Consider the following 14,155-nt stretch of genomic DNA (forward strand, 5'->3'; position numbering starts at 1 on the left):
CCTGGCACGCCCCGCCCCGCCCCAGCCGTCCATTGGTCCGTTTGGACCCAGGGACGCGCCCAAGGGCGGATTGATTCGCGCTTGGCAACGCCCCAGGGTGGATACTGGTCGTTCACTGGCCCTCGAACATGTCCGTCATTGGAAGGGGCGGAAGCGGGCGCGGAGAAGTAAGGCTGTGGCGCTGACCTAGGAAGGGTTTGGGGTTGTGGGAGGCGGTCGGAGTTGTCAACAACTTCCTCGGAACGTGTGTGGGGTGGGTGCAGTCTTTGTGGGCCAGGACGCGGCTCGGGGACCGAACAGGGAGCCTGCCGGGGATCCCTCCCTAGAACCTTTCTCGAGGCGAGGTTAAGGGTCAAAAAGTAGCTCACCTCTTTTCATCTCCGGCTGCCGCAGCGAGAGGAGCTGCCGCCGCGTGTAGTCACCTGCAGTAGATTGTGTACGAAACTGCTCCAGCTTCCTGATCAAGAGGGACACGCAGACGTACAGCACTGAACCCAATAACCTAAAGGGCCGCAACTCCTTTCGCTACGATGGGTTGATTCATCGCAAGACGGTGGGCATGGAGCCGGCGGCCGATGGCAAAGATGTGGTGATTGTCCTGAAAAGGAGATTTGGCCAGCGGAAGCTGGCCACCTCCTACGTGCGGACCACCATCAACAAGAATCCCCTGGTCACCCTGAGCAGCATCTGGCAAGGACAAGTACCGCCCGGATCTGCGCATGGCCGCCAACTGCAAGGCAAGCGCCATCCTGCGCAGCCAGACTCCGGTTATTGTAAAGTGGAAACGCCACCCCCCCCCGCCCCCGCAGCCAAGAGCTCCTGAGCAATCCTCCACCACCATCCCCTTTAAAAAGAAAAAAAGAAAGAAAAGGGAAAAAAAGCACAAAGTGGTCAGGGCAGAAAGCCTTAATTAAGCATTGCTGGGGCCGGAGGGTGAGAAAAGTGAGCAGGTCTGTGTCTGCCCTAAAGGAATTCCAGAATGAAAACGCAGAACAGAGCTGGGGCGGTCCCAGCAAAGTGCTTTGAGTGAAAAAGTTTGACAGAATAGGCTTGATGAAGTTGAGAATAGCTCGCTTGTACCTTTCTGCTTTTCAGCAGTAGATTATTTTACCAGAACAAATTGTCTTGTGTGAAGCTCATGCTTGCTCCTGATTCACAATAGTCAAAAAGTAAATAACGTCGGAAGCTGACACATCAGATTTAGGATCCAGGCTGGGGGGGTCTGAGTCCATGACTCTTGAACTCCCTTAAAACTGCAACATTCAGTGTGCCCAAGTGCATGTTGTTGGGGAAGGTCCGTGGGTTCCATCAGGTTTTTAAAAGTTAAAGTTTAAAGTAATTTTACATCAGATTCTTCAAGGACTCATATAAGGGGGATTGGTGTGACTTTGGGGAGAGGAGGGGACACAGGGGGCACCAGCATACCAGGAAGCCCAAATCAAAACATGTGGATTGTTCCCAAACTTTTTTTGAGAAGGAAATCATAAAGACCAGAGCAGAAACCAAGGCAATAAATAGAAGAGAAAAAACACCCTGGCTGGAGTGGCTCAGTGGATTGAGTGCTGTCCTGTGAACTGAAAGGTCATCGGTTCCATTCCCCATCAGGGGACATGCCTCAGTTGTGGTCTAGATCCCCTAGAGAAAAAGAATGGGAAATTAATGAAGCAAAAAATTGTTCTTTGAAAAGATACAAAGAAATTTACAAAACTAGCTAGACTGGCAACAACAACAAAAAAATCGTGAATGAAAGAAAGGATACCAGTCACCACATACTCTAGAGATATTAAAATAATTAAATACTGCAGACAACTCTATGCCCATAAATTCAACATCTTACTTGAAATGGACCAACACCTTGAAAGACACTAAAATTAAATCTCACTCAAGAAGAAACAGTCGTTATCTATTAAAGAAAATCTATAGTGAAAAAACTGTCAACAAAGGGTCTCCCCAGCCAACTAGGGAGACACAACAATCAGTGGAAACTGAGAATGTGCAACCCCCAGAGGCAAAGGTGTGGCTGGTTTAGAGAGAAGTTCCTGCCCAGGGGGCCTAATTGGTCTACTTATATGCAAATGAGGACACCAAATCTTCAGTCTGGTCAGAATAGAGCTATTCTTTTCTTTTTCTTTTTTTAATTAAAAAAAAAATTACTTATTTTTAGAGAGGGGAAAGGAGAGAGGGAGAGAAACATCACTGTGTGGTTGCCTCTCACTTGCGCCCCCAAGACCTGATGTGCAACCTAGTCACGTGCTCTGACTGGGAATTGAACCAGCAACACTTGGCCCGCAGGCTGACGCTCAATCCACTGAGCCACAGCAGCATAGACCTGTTCTTATTGGTCAGTAAAGATGCAAATAAAGATATAGTTGGGCAGCTCTGATTGGATGAGGAATTCTGAGTACTATTGGTCAAATTTCTATCCTAGGAGCTTTCTTAAAATGGTTAACTTAGCATGCAGGAGGCTTGGAAACCTGGTCTGTAGCTTTTCTTTGATAGGTAACTTGGGTGACAGGCCCCTATAAACAATAGCTGGTAGAAGAATCTGGTTATAAAGTTGGTCCCAGTTAACCACAAGGAGTCCTTCTTGGCAAGTATTCTTCTCAGAGTCAACACAATTAAAGCTCAGATGGGTTTCATTGGTGAATTTCCATTGAACATCTAAGGAAGAAATAACAGTTCTAAAAAATCTCTCCCAGAAAATAGAAGAGGAAGGAACACTACCCAACTTGATTCCTTTTGGTATGGTCTATTTTTTTACTGCTGGCTTATGACTAAACATCTTGGAATCTGGGGGTGTCATTGACAATCTTGGTATCTCTAGGCCCCACTTTCTTTCACTGAGTCCAGACTCCTCTTCTGATATGCAGAACATATGAAGGGACTTTGAAAATGTCAGGTGACAATTGTAGAAAGTCTGAAGGTAAAATCTCAGCTCAGATGCCACTTCCTCCAAGAAGCCCTACTGGTCATTCCCTGGAATGAACACCCCCCCCCTTTTTTAAATTGCATTTACTGGGATGACAGTGTTTAACAGTTATACAGATTTCAGGTGCACAATTCTACGTCATCTGTACACTGTAATGTGTGTTCACTACCCCAAGTCAAGTCTCTGTCCATCACCCTTTATTCCCCCTATACCCTCCTCCAAATAACCGCTTTCCAGTTTGTTTTCTTAACCCTTGTTACCATCAGAAATTGTCTTATTTGATCTGGTTGGTGTGGTTCAGTGGGTTGCATGCTGGCCTGCAAACAAAAAAGTCGCCAGATCGATTCCCAATTAAGGCACATGCTTGGGTTGCATGCCAGGTATCAGGTTGGGGGCATGTAAGAGGCAACCAATCAATGTATTGCGCACATCAAAGTTTCTCTCCCTCTCTTTCTCCCTCCCCCCTCTCTGAAAAATAAAATCTTTTAAAAAACAGTCTGAGGGGAGTGGCGGGAGGAGGAAAAAAAAAAGATTTTATATATATATATATATATAAATCCACACTCAAGGATATGTTTGTTGATTTTAGAGAAGAAGGGAGAGAGAGAGAGAGAGAGGAACATCATTCGTTGCCTCCTGTCTGTGCCCTGACCAGGGTTGGAAACCACAACCTAGGTATGTGCCCTGACCTGGGATCGAACCTACAAACTTTTGGTATACACAACAATGCTACAACCAACTGCACCACCCGGCCAGGGCCACATATATTTTTTCACCTGTTTTTTTCTGTCTCTGGCAATAAACTGGGAGCTCTCTGGGGCTGAGTCTGGGTCTGTTTTGGTCACTGCTGTACACTCAGCAATGAGAACTCTGAAGTCCAGTACAGCATCCACTGGCAATATGTGTCTAGTAAGCTCCTGTAATGTGGCTGCCTGAATTGAGATATGCTGTGAATGTAAACTATACACCGGATTTTAAAGACTTATCATGAAAAAAAATATATATATACATATATATATGTATATATATATATATATACATATATATATATCAATAGCTATAATGAGAAAACACAACACACTGATTGCATGTTGAAATAACAATTTTGGATATGTAAGATTAAAAGAAACATCTTATTAAAATTAACTATACCCACTAGGATGGCTATGATACAAAAAAAGAGACAATAACAAGTACTGACAAGGATGTGGAGAAACCAGAACCCATGTAGTTGTAAAAAAAGTCAAGATATTAAACACAGTGTTTCCATATGGCCCAACAAGTCCACATCCACACAGGAAATTGTCTACAGATGTCCACAGCAGCAGTATTCACAGCAGCCAGAAAATGGAAACGGGATCTTTTAAGATCTTGCTTCCTGGCAATTGTCAGTTTGGGCTCAAATAAACTAAAAAAAAAAAAAATTTAAGTGAAAAATATCCCTGGCTGGTGTGCCTCAGTGGATTGAGCGCTGGCCTGTGAATCAAAGGGTTGCTGGTTTGGTTCCCAGTCAGGGCACATTCCTGGGTTGCAGGCCAAGCCCCAGTTGTCAGTGTGCGAGAGGCAACCACACATTGATGTCTCTCTCCCTTTTTCTTGCTCCCTTCCCCTCTCTCTTAAAAATATAATTTTTTTTTAAGTGAAAAATAATTCAAACGTCCATCAAAAGATGCACGGATATACATAATGTGGTTAAGTCCACAAAATGGAATATTACTCAGCCATGAAAAAGAGTGAAGTACTGACACTTGCTACAATATGGATGGACCTTGAACACATGATGCTCAGTGAGAGAAGCCAGACACAAAAGGCCACACAGCGTGTGATTCCATTTATGTTAAATGTCCAAAACAGGCAAATCTAGAGACAGGAAATGGGTTAATTAATGGTTCTCAGGGGTTGGGGAGTGACTGCTAAGGAGGATGGGCTGTCTTTTAGGGTGATTGAATGTTTTAAAGCCCTCCTTCTTTTGCCCCCATCACAGGTGAGCAGACTGATACTTGCAGAGAAGCCACCTACCCATGACTCTGGTTGAGTGGGGATTCATACCTGAGTGCCCAGCCTGAGAGTCGCCAGGAACTCTGTAAGAATTCTAGCACCATCTGCTCAGGGTGATGCTGGCCTTGGGGCTGCCCAGCTATTCTGCCTGCCTAGGGTTTGTAGCAAGCACCAAAGCCAGGTCAGGCCAGCATGGAACCAGGTTTTGGGGACCTGACACCCCTGTGAGGCTTCTCTCAGCCTCTCCAGGGACCATCTCACTGGCTTCAGCTCTTCCCAGCAGAAATCCTCAGTTGAGGTGTCTTGACCCCTCACTTCCCATTTATATTAAAGGGGGATTAACAATACTGTATGTCATCAAGTATAAGGCTATTGATGGTGAGATGCACTATTATCCTATAAACCAGCCACAAAAAGCAAAGACTGAACAGCCAGCAATAATACTCTGAACCTGACCTCTGGGAAGGTAAACTGTGAAAAATTGGAATAATCATAGGGCTAGGCAGTAGTTATAAAAACTTGTGATAGCCCTGGGGAAAATCTTGTCCTACATTCTCTCATCCTTATCAACTGGCAGGTTTTGCTAAGGATCCTGGGTTTACAGGTGTGGGCCCCAGGTTATGGGTGGGAGTCTTCAGATAATAAATGGAGGGCTCCACACACACATTCATGTCCAGCCAGCTCCCAGACCCACTTGCCCCTGCAAAGCCCCCTTGCTAACCCTCTTGTTCCCCCTAGCTCTGATGCCAAGAACCCCTTCACCTGCTAAAGACAGAGGAAGCCAACTGCCTTTCTGGTCACTCTCTGGGCATGCTGCCCCCATCCTGGATCTTCTCCCCCTTAGTGGGTTGCATAAATGTGGAGTTCCTGACCCTAGGTACAACTCACCACAGACACAGCTCAGCCCCTGCCACGTGAAGTGGGCAGGAGAGGTCCTTCCAAAAATAGATCAGCTCTCTGGGAATCTAGCCATGGTTGCAAGTTAAGATGTGACCAGAGAAGGGTCAGGTCTGGGTGGACCTCTGTGGCCCCCAGGGAGGTGGGCAGGGATCGTGGCCCAGGTTCCCTGGGTGCTTGTATGTGATGCTGGGGTCCACAGTTTCAAATCCAGTCTTTTGGGGTGGTGACACTCAAGATGGTCACTCTTGTCACCCCTTGTTGGACCTTGTCAACAATAGGGTGGAGATGACCAGATTCACACACTGACAATCATCTACCCTTCACTCTATACCACATTACCCTCCCTACCACAGACATCTAGGCTGGGTCATCCCCTGTGGGAGGAAATCCTGGGTACTGTGGGGTATGAAGCAGCTTCCCTGCCCTGACTGGTGTAACTGAGTGGGTTGGGCATTGTCCTGTAAACCAAAGGTCACTAGTTAAATTCCTGGTGGGGGCACATGCCTGGATTGCAGGTTGATCCCCGGTTTGGGGTACATGAGAGGCAACCAACTGATGTTTCTCTCACATTGTTGTTTCTCTCCCTCTTTCTCCCTCCCTTCCCCTCTAAAAATAAAACCTTGATAAAAAAGATCTCTCTCCATCCTCCTACTCCCCACCCACCAGTCCCTGTACACTGATTAGAAAGTAATGCATATTCATTGTGAAAAATTTCAGAAATAGATTTTTAAAAATGAAGCAGCCTCTTTGCCCTACACCCATTCAATGCCACAAGCACCCCAGCTGTGAATATCACAGATGTCTCCAGACATCACCCAGTGACCCCTGGGGAGAGGATCACCCATGCCTGGGAATTGTTGATTTAATGATACACATGTACTTATGAATGAAAAAATGTTTAGAATCTTGCTTCAAAATACTCCTGGGCATATAGCCCCTAGGATTTTTACTTCTTAAAGATTTTATTTATTTTTAGAGAGAGGGAAAGGGAGGGAGAAAGAGGGAGAGAAACATCAATGTGTGGTTGCCTCTCATGTGCCCCCAACTGGGGACCTGGTCCACAACCTAGGCATGTGCCCTGACTGGGAATTGAACCAGCAACCCTTTGGTTCACAGGTTGGTGTTCAATCCAAAGCTATACAAGCCAGGGCAGGGTTTTTATTTTTTAAGTAAGGTGTAGCAAGTTGAATGGTGGCCCCAAGAGATGTCCACACCCAAGCCTCCAGAGCCTGCAAATATGACCACATTTGGGAATAGGGTTTGCAGTTGTCCAGTTAAAAGATCTCAGATCATGAGCCCTAAATCCAATGACAAGTGCCTTACTTATAAGGGATACATTGGAAATTTGAGAGGCCACAAGCCCAGGGACACTGGAGCCCCATGAAGCTGAAATGAGGGACCCTCCTGCAAATAACTTGATTTGGCACTTCTGGCCTCCAGGATGTCAAAATAAATTATGTTGTTTTAAACCACCCAGTGTGTGGCCATTTGTTACAGGGGCCCCACGAGAACAACAAAGTTACTGAGAATTAGATGTTCCAGTAAGTGCACAGTTCTATGAATTTCGAGAGAATATTGTTGTATAATCATCATCATAATCAAGAAATATTTCCATCACTCCCAAAAGCTCCTCCCCCCACCTCAGCCCTTCCTGTTTTTTTCCCTACAGTTTGTTCTTCTCCATATGTCACTCAGCATAGGTCACTTGAGGCCTACCTATATTCCTGTGAGCATTTGAGGTGGGTTCTATTGTGTCCCCACGATATTCCATTGTATAGACATTAGTTTTTTTCATCTGGTCACCAGTTGAAGGACCCTTGTGTTGTTTTCCGTGTTCAGCAACTGCATCATGCTTCAGTGAACACACATGTGCAGGTGTGTGGAGTTTTAATTTGCATAATACCTGGGAGGGGAATGGCTGGGTCATATGGCAATCCTTTTTAAATTTTGAGAAGCTGCCAAACTGTCTTTTCAAGTGGCTGCATGTCCGCTGGCAGTTTGCGTTCCAGTTATGCTTTCTCACCAGCACACAGTTTTGGTTGGTTTCTTTTTTACCATTCACATAGGTGGCACATTATTTTTAAATGCAGCCACACACATGGATTGATGGCTACATAGAGAAAAGGATGCATTTTTGAATATGTAACAGTAAAATGTTAATCCAAGAAACTAGATACGGAGTTTTTACAAAACTCCAACTCCTCTTCACATCTGAAAATGCTGAAAAATAATTCAAGATAGAATAGATGAAGCAAGACTAGTCAGGAGTTGATCATGGTTGAGGGAAGGCACAGGGTTGTGACACGTTAGGTCCGCCACCTCACACTCATTAGGACGGCTACTACCACAGAACCAAGACAGCAACCCCCCTCCAAAAAAGAGACAGTAACAAGTGATGAAGAAGATATGGAGAAATCAGAAGCTTGTGAACAGCTAGGGGGGCAGCTCTTATGGAAAAAAGGATGGTGGTTCCTCAGAGAATTAAATACAGAATCACCATTCAACCCAGCAATCCCATTTCCAGATAGACTCAGGAGAATTGAAAGAAGAACCTGGAAATTATCTGTGCACGCCTGTAGAGCAGCGCGGTTCACAACAGCAAAGTGTCCCCCATGGATGACTCCAACCTTCTACTTGCTCAGGCTAAAACCCAGGTGTCATACGGACTTTCTTCCCAGTACCATTAGTCTTAAGAGCCCTTAGTCTCACTGCTGCCCAGTCACCAACTGCCAAGACTTGTCCTTCCCCTTCAGTAAGAAAACAAATCTGATAAGGAAGCTTTGGGAAGTGGGATTAGTACCCCTCTGCATCACACTGAACAGGGGTGGTATGTGATATCCTGATCTGTCCTGGGTAAGGTTTAACCAAAGGCCCCCAAGGCTGGGGGTCCTGGGGTCATTGTGTAAGGCTTTCAGATCCCAGTCAGGAACATTGTTCACAGAGAGGGACAGATGAAAGCAATATGGTAAGGGTAAGGGGAACTGCGGGATGCTGGGCAGGTGTATAAATTGGGCAAAAGGCTCAGGTCACTGGAAGGCTCTTGCTGTTCATGTTTGCCTAAAGAACAGCAGTTCTCAACCTGTGGGTCACGACCCCTTTGGGGGTCAAACGACCCTTTCACAGGGGTCGCCTAAGACCATCGGAAAACATATATAATTACATATTGTTTTTGTGATTAATCATTATGCTTTAGTTATGGTTGGGGGTCACCACAACATGAGGAACTGTATTAAAGGGTTGCGGCATTAGGAAGGTTGAGAACCACTGCTATAGAAGCTAGCCCTTCACCAGGGAACAAGGGGCTCAAGAAAGGGATGGGGGTCTAAGGGGAGGTGCTACACTCAGCCTAGCAGTGGCGACGTCTTTGGGCCAAAGGGCATTCAGAGATGATAGGTGGCCAAACCTGTGGATCTGGGTTTGGAGGGTCAAGGGACAGGGGCACAGGAAAGACAGCATAGGTCCCTGAACATCCCCAGATTTGTCACAGGGAGCCCCCAACCCACCCACAATCCGTGTTGCCATCACTGTAGCCCCCTTTGCTGTGGGGTTGACACTATGCCCAGAAAGAAATTAGCTACACATGAACTAAGTAAGTCTGTGCTTTTATTGGCTACTTGAGAGGGATGAAGCGGGAGGAGTGGGTGGCCCCGATGCCAGGCCGGCCATGCTTCACTGGCTTGTAGGTGATGGAGAACTCACCCAGGTAGTGGCCAATCATCTCCGGCTGTGGGAGGTGAAGAATGGACCAGTATTAGGTGACCGGAAAACAGGTCTGTACCCACCCAAGCAGCATAGCCTCACACATACCTTGATTTCCACCTGGTTGAAGGTCTTCCCGTTGTACACACCCACCATGCTGCCCACCATCTCTGGCAGGATGATCATGTCCCGCAGGTGCGTCTTCACCACTTCAGGCTTCTCCATGGGCGGCGCCTCCTTCTTGGCCTTGCGCAGACGCTTTAGCAATGAGTGCTGCTTCCTCCGCAAGCCCCGGTTCAGCCGCCGCCGCTGCCTGGCACTGTAGAGCTGCATCAGCTGCTCACTGGGTGGGAAGGAGCAGGCAAGTTGGCATGGGTGGTCTAAACCCTGGTAGAGACCAGCACCCTTCACTCATTAACACTGCTGTTCCCAAAAGCAATGTTCACAGCCCAGTCAAATATTCAAGATGAACTCGCAAATTCGAGAACCTCCACATCACTGTCTAGAAAGGAGGAAACTGAGGCATGAGGACAGCCGGCTCAGCTGGAACCCCAATGGGCAAACAGCTGAGTGCCTAAAGGCCTCAAGAAGCCTAGAGAGGGGGCAAGCCTAAGAAGCCCTCAGCCTGCTCTATGTTGCCAGGAAACTGGACCCTCCAGGCCTAAATCCAGGTACACCTTCAGGAGTCACGGGGTCCCTGGCTGTCAGCAAGCCTTCCCCCTCATCTGGAGGCCCAGACCCCCAACCACCCCTGCCCCTGGGGGCAGAGTTTTAAGAAGCACAAGTCAGAGCACCACTACCCTGCCTAGGACCTTCCAGCTCCGACCAAATCTTAGACCTGGAGTCACAAACAACTGCCCACGTGCAAAGGCCCAGCCCAATTCCTGACCCTACAAGGCTCGTGCGCTAGACATTTGCGTTTTCAAGTGGATGGGAACATGTCAAACCGAACACATTAAAGTTCTAGTAATGTTAAACCTCAGCGCCGCCGCCCATCCGTCTACACTCGACCTAAGACCGCGTGGCCACGTCAGGCTGCAGTCCCCAGGGGACCCCGCCCGCCGCCTGATCCAGAAGACCCTTACTAGGACATGTCAAGCAACTGGTCGAGATCCACGCCGCGGTAGGTGAACTTGCGGAAGGTCCGCTTCTTCTTCTGCTCCACTTCCGCCTGTGGGCACGGGGCAGGGGTGAGCGGGAGCCCGAGACCAATCTCCCACCCCCACGGCCACAGCGGGGTCACAGAGCCCGAGGGTCCCGCTGAAAAGGACGCGGCGCCTCTGGTAGACAAATCCGTGGGGAGACCACCTTGGGCTCCTATCAGGGCGGCACGCGCGGCTACGAAGACTTGGCGGTGAAAAGAGGGCACATACAGGCCTTCCCAGTCCCGTGTGTTCGCGACAGCCACCAGGCCCGACCCGCAACCCCGCATCCGGGGGACCTAGCGGCCTGGAGGCGGCTGTCGCAACTGTGCGGCCTCCCTCCGACCTCCAAGCAGCGGCCAGAGCAAGGATGGTGCCGGATAGGGTCCCACAGACCTACAAAGATTTGGCTCTTACCATCTCGTCGGTTCTTCGAAAAGGATCACCCACTTTGCGTCTGCGCAATTATCGCGAGCTCGCCCATGGCCCCGCCCATCCGCTGTGTGTGCAAAAGCGTTTCAGCTTTTCCGGGGGAGGACGCGCGCCCTCTACTGCCTGGAGGGTAGAGCGCAGGCTGCTAGGACAAAAACAGTGGACAAGAGGCTTTCGCTTTTGTTGGGGACTTGGACATCACCCCCTAGGTTGGGGCCACCCCCCTGGAGTTTAGGGCCCTTTTCAAACTTCGTATTCGTGCTCTATAATCTCCATTAATGGAACCCACCTAACAAGTGTTTATGGAGCACCCACTGTTGGCAGTCGGTGCTGTCTGGTTCAAGTCCAGTGTTCCATGTTGAGCTGTTGTTGCAGAGTGAGAGCTAGTCCCCATAAAGTACAAGGTCTAGCTTGTTTGGGACTCTGTGCTTCCTGGACTTGTATGTCTATATCCTTAGCCAAATTTGGGACGTATTCCTTCATTATTTTTTCACAAAAGCTTTCCATTTCTTGCTCTTCCTCTTCTTCTGGCTCCCCTATGATTTGGATGTGGGCATGTTTAAAGTTGTCCCAGAGGTTCCTAAGCCTCTCATTTTTCTCAATTCTTGTTTCCTCATTCTGTACTGGTTGACTGCTTTTTTCTTCCTTATGTTCCACATCATTGATTTGAACCCGTTTCCTTCCCTTCACCATTGGTTTTGTGTGGATTTTCCCTCGTTTCATTCAGCATAGCCTTCACTTCTTCCTTTATGCATTTGCTGTACTTAGCATATCTGTCAAGCCTGTGAGCATCTTTATCACCAGCGTTGTGAACTGTGTCTGTTAAGTTCCTATCTCCTTGTCGCTTAGTTCTCCCACTGGAACCTTGATCCGTTCCCTCTTTTGGGCCATACTTCTCTGTCTCATCTTGACAGGCTCCTGTGTTTGCCTGTGTGTCTTAGGCAGAGCTGTTACATTGTAAGGGGCAGAGCCTTAGGTGTTTGTCAGTATGGGCAACCTGTTTCACCACATTGTGGCGCGGTATGTGAGGGAGGGGTCTGAGTTGGAACAATGCCACTTGCTCAGCACTGGCCCTTTCCAGGCACTTCTCCCACTTCCATATGGGACTGGCACCTCTCTAGTTGTTGCCCTGGCCGTCGTTCCCAGCGTGGGTGGGTCTGCGGACGTTCTAGGACCATGGCGACCCTTTAAACAAGCGGACTCTACTGAGCGGCGGGCAGTTTCTTCCTCCGCCCCAACCCCACTGGTTTGCACAGTCAGAAGCAATAAGGCTTGATTTTCCCCAGCACTGGGACCATGAGCTGCAAGGTCTGGTCTGGGGCTGGGAGCGCTCCCCAGGTGTCCCTCCCTACTTTTTAAAATGTGTGACTGTCCTTTCTGCCCCCCTGCTGCTGCCACTACTGCTGCCGCCACCACAACCGCATCCTCTCTGCCTGGGCTACCTGTCTGGATGAGTATTTCTTCTTTATATCTTTGTTTGTTGGACTTCATTATAGCTTGATTTTCTGGAACTTCTGGTTGTTTCTAGTTTTGAGGTAGTTGTATTCCTCCTTAGGTGTGGAGAGAGACACAGCGTGTCTGTCTAGGCCTTCATCTTGACCAGAAGTCTCCCCAGGGCCTAAATTTTTTAAGTAACAACTTTATAGCAATGCACTGCTAGGTTCCTAACATAAGTCAGTGTAATAAGTGTAACAGCAAAAATGGTACAAGGCACTAAGCTAGGAATACTGTTTCTATATTCACTGGAATTAAGTTAGTGCCCATCTGAAGGGTGATTCTGGTATATTAAGATGTATATGGGCCCTGGCTGGTGTGGCTCAGTGGATTGAGTGCCGGCTTGCAAACGGAAAGGTCACCAGTTTGGTTCTCAGTGAGGGCACATGCCTGGGCTGCAGGTTTGGTCCCTGGTCAGGGTGTGTACAAGAGGCAACTGATTGATGTTTCTCTGTCATATTGATATTTCTCTCCCTCTTTCCCTTCCCTTCCCCCACCTCTCTTAAAAAAAAAATCAACCAATGAATGAATGAGTGGAACAATTTTTTAAAAGAATGTACTTAAAAAAGCCAACCAAACATGTATATAGTAAGCTCTTAGAGGACCCTCTAAGAAAATCACCCCAAAAAATTTAAAAATTAAGGAGAATAAAATGCTACACTAGAAAATACTCGTTGACTGCAAAAGAAAGAACTAAGAATAAAAGACAAAAAAGATGTATGACATAGGAAACAAAGTGAAACGGCAGAGCGCAACCCAAGCATACCAGTAATATTAATGTGACTTCCTTGAGGAGGCAACCAGCCCTGCTGGGAGGGTGCTTTCCTGGAAGAGGGAGCAGGCGTGCAAAGCCCCTACGGTAGGGATGACCTGGGTGCTATTAAAGCAAGAGACCAGTGTCACCAATTGAGCCTCCAGTCCATATTGCTGGGTAGGGTTTGGCTGACACCAGTGGTTTTGTGGGGAGCTGGGTTGGCCTGGAGGAAAGGAAGGTGAGAACCTCCTCAACCATTTCCACAATCCTGGGGAAAGAGACAATTAAATTCCACCCAAAGGGCTGTCCCCATTGTCTCTAAGGGAGTACAACCCATTTGGGGTTGCAGGATGTTATTTAGCATGTGAAGGGTGTGACACAGGATCCTGAGCACCCCAGCTGTCTGGAAATCCGTTTGTACGATGGACCTTAATTCTGCCAATTTCACTAATGGAGCGAAGGTTTGATGCTGTGACGACCATGGTGTGATTCTGCTGCTTCCTGCTTCTTCTGTAAACCTGGGTGGCAGAAGCACCACCAGAGGGAACAGGGAAGGCTGCCATCCAGAGGGGCATTTTGGAGATTACAAGGAAGTTTGCTAGCATGAGCTCTGAGAATGTGGGGTATGGCTGTTTTGTTCATTAGTTTTACTTCAAGCCTGTCACATTGGAGGCATCGAGTCCATTCTGGACAAATGAGTTTCTTTTTATGTTTTAAACCATTTTAATTCTTTAAAAATATTTTTTAAATTTAATTGATTTTAGAGAAAGAGAGGAAGTTTTGGAGAGAGAGAGAGAGACATCAATT

General features: G+C 47.6%; 1 protein-coding gene and 1 pseudogene across 1 annotated transcript; one reads left to right on the forward strand and one right to left on the reverse strand.

The window, feature by feature from the left end:
• Window positions 1-128: 128 nt before the first annotated feature.
• Window positions 129-914, forward strand: LOC149999576 (large ribosomal subunit protein eL28 pseudogene; annotated as a pseudogene).
• Window positions 915-9,408: 8,494 nt separating this feature from the next.
• On the reverse strand, window positions 9,409-11,169 carry RPS15 (ribosomal protein S15). The gene is made up of 4 exons (XM_090288544.1): window positions 11,086-11,169; window positions 10,612-10,697; window positions 9,635-9,869; window positions 9,409-9,551 (listed from the first exon to the last, which is right to left on the reverse strand). Exons 1-4 carry the CDS (start codon window positions 11,086-11,088, stop codon window positions 9,438-9,440), a joined length of 438 nt encoding a protein of 145 aa, XP_090144670.1. The 5' UTR covers window positions 11,089-11,169; the 3' UTR covers window positions 9,409-9,437.
• Window positions 11,170-14,155: the final 2,986 nt, after the last annotated feature.

This window comes from Furipterus horrens, unplaced genomic scaffold (genome assembly GCF_987537825.1).
Source record: "Furipterus horrens unplaced genomic scaffold, mFurHor1.1.pri manual_scaffold_10, whole genome shotgun sequence".
Classification (NCBI taxonomy): Eukaryota; Metazoa; Chordata; class Mammalia; order Chiroptera; family Furipteridae; genus Furipterus; species Furipterus horrens.

Excerpts from the sequence above, each read along its gene's own strand:
- RPS15 (XM_090288544.1), bottom strand. Across the intron at positions 9,870-10,611 it reads CAGTTGCTTGACATGTCCTA|TGAGCAGCTGATGCAGCTCT; the intron begins GTAAGGGTCTTC and ends CTTCCCACCCAG. Across the intron at positions 9,552-9,634 it reads TCAACCAGGTGGAAATCAAG|CCGGAGATGATTGGCCACTA; the intron begins GTATGTGTGAGG and ends CACCTCCCACAG.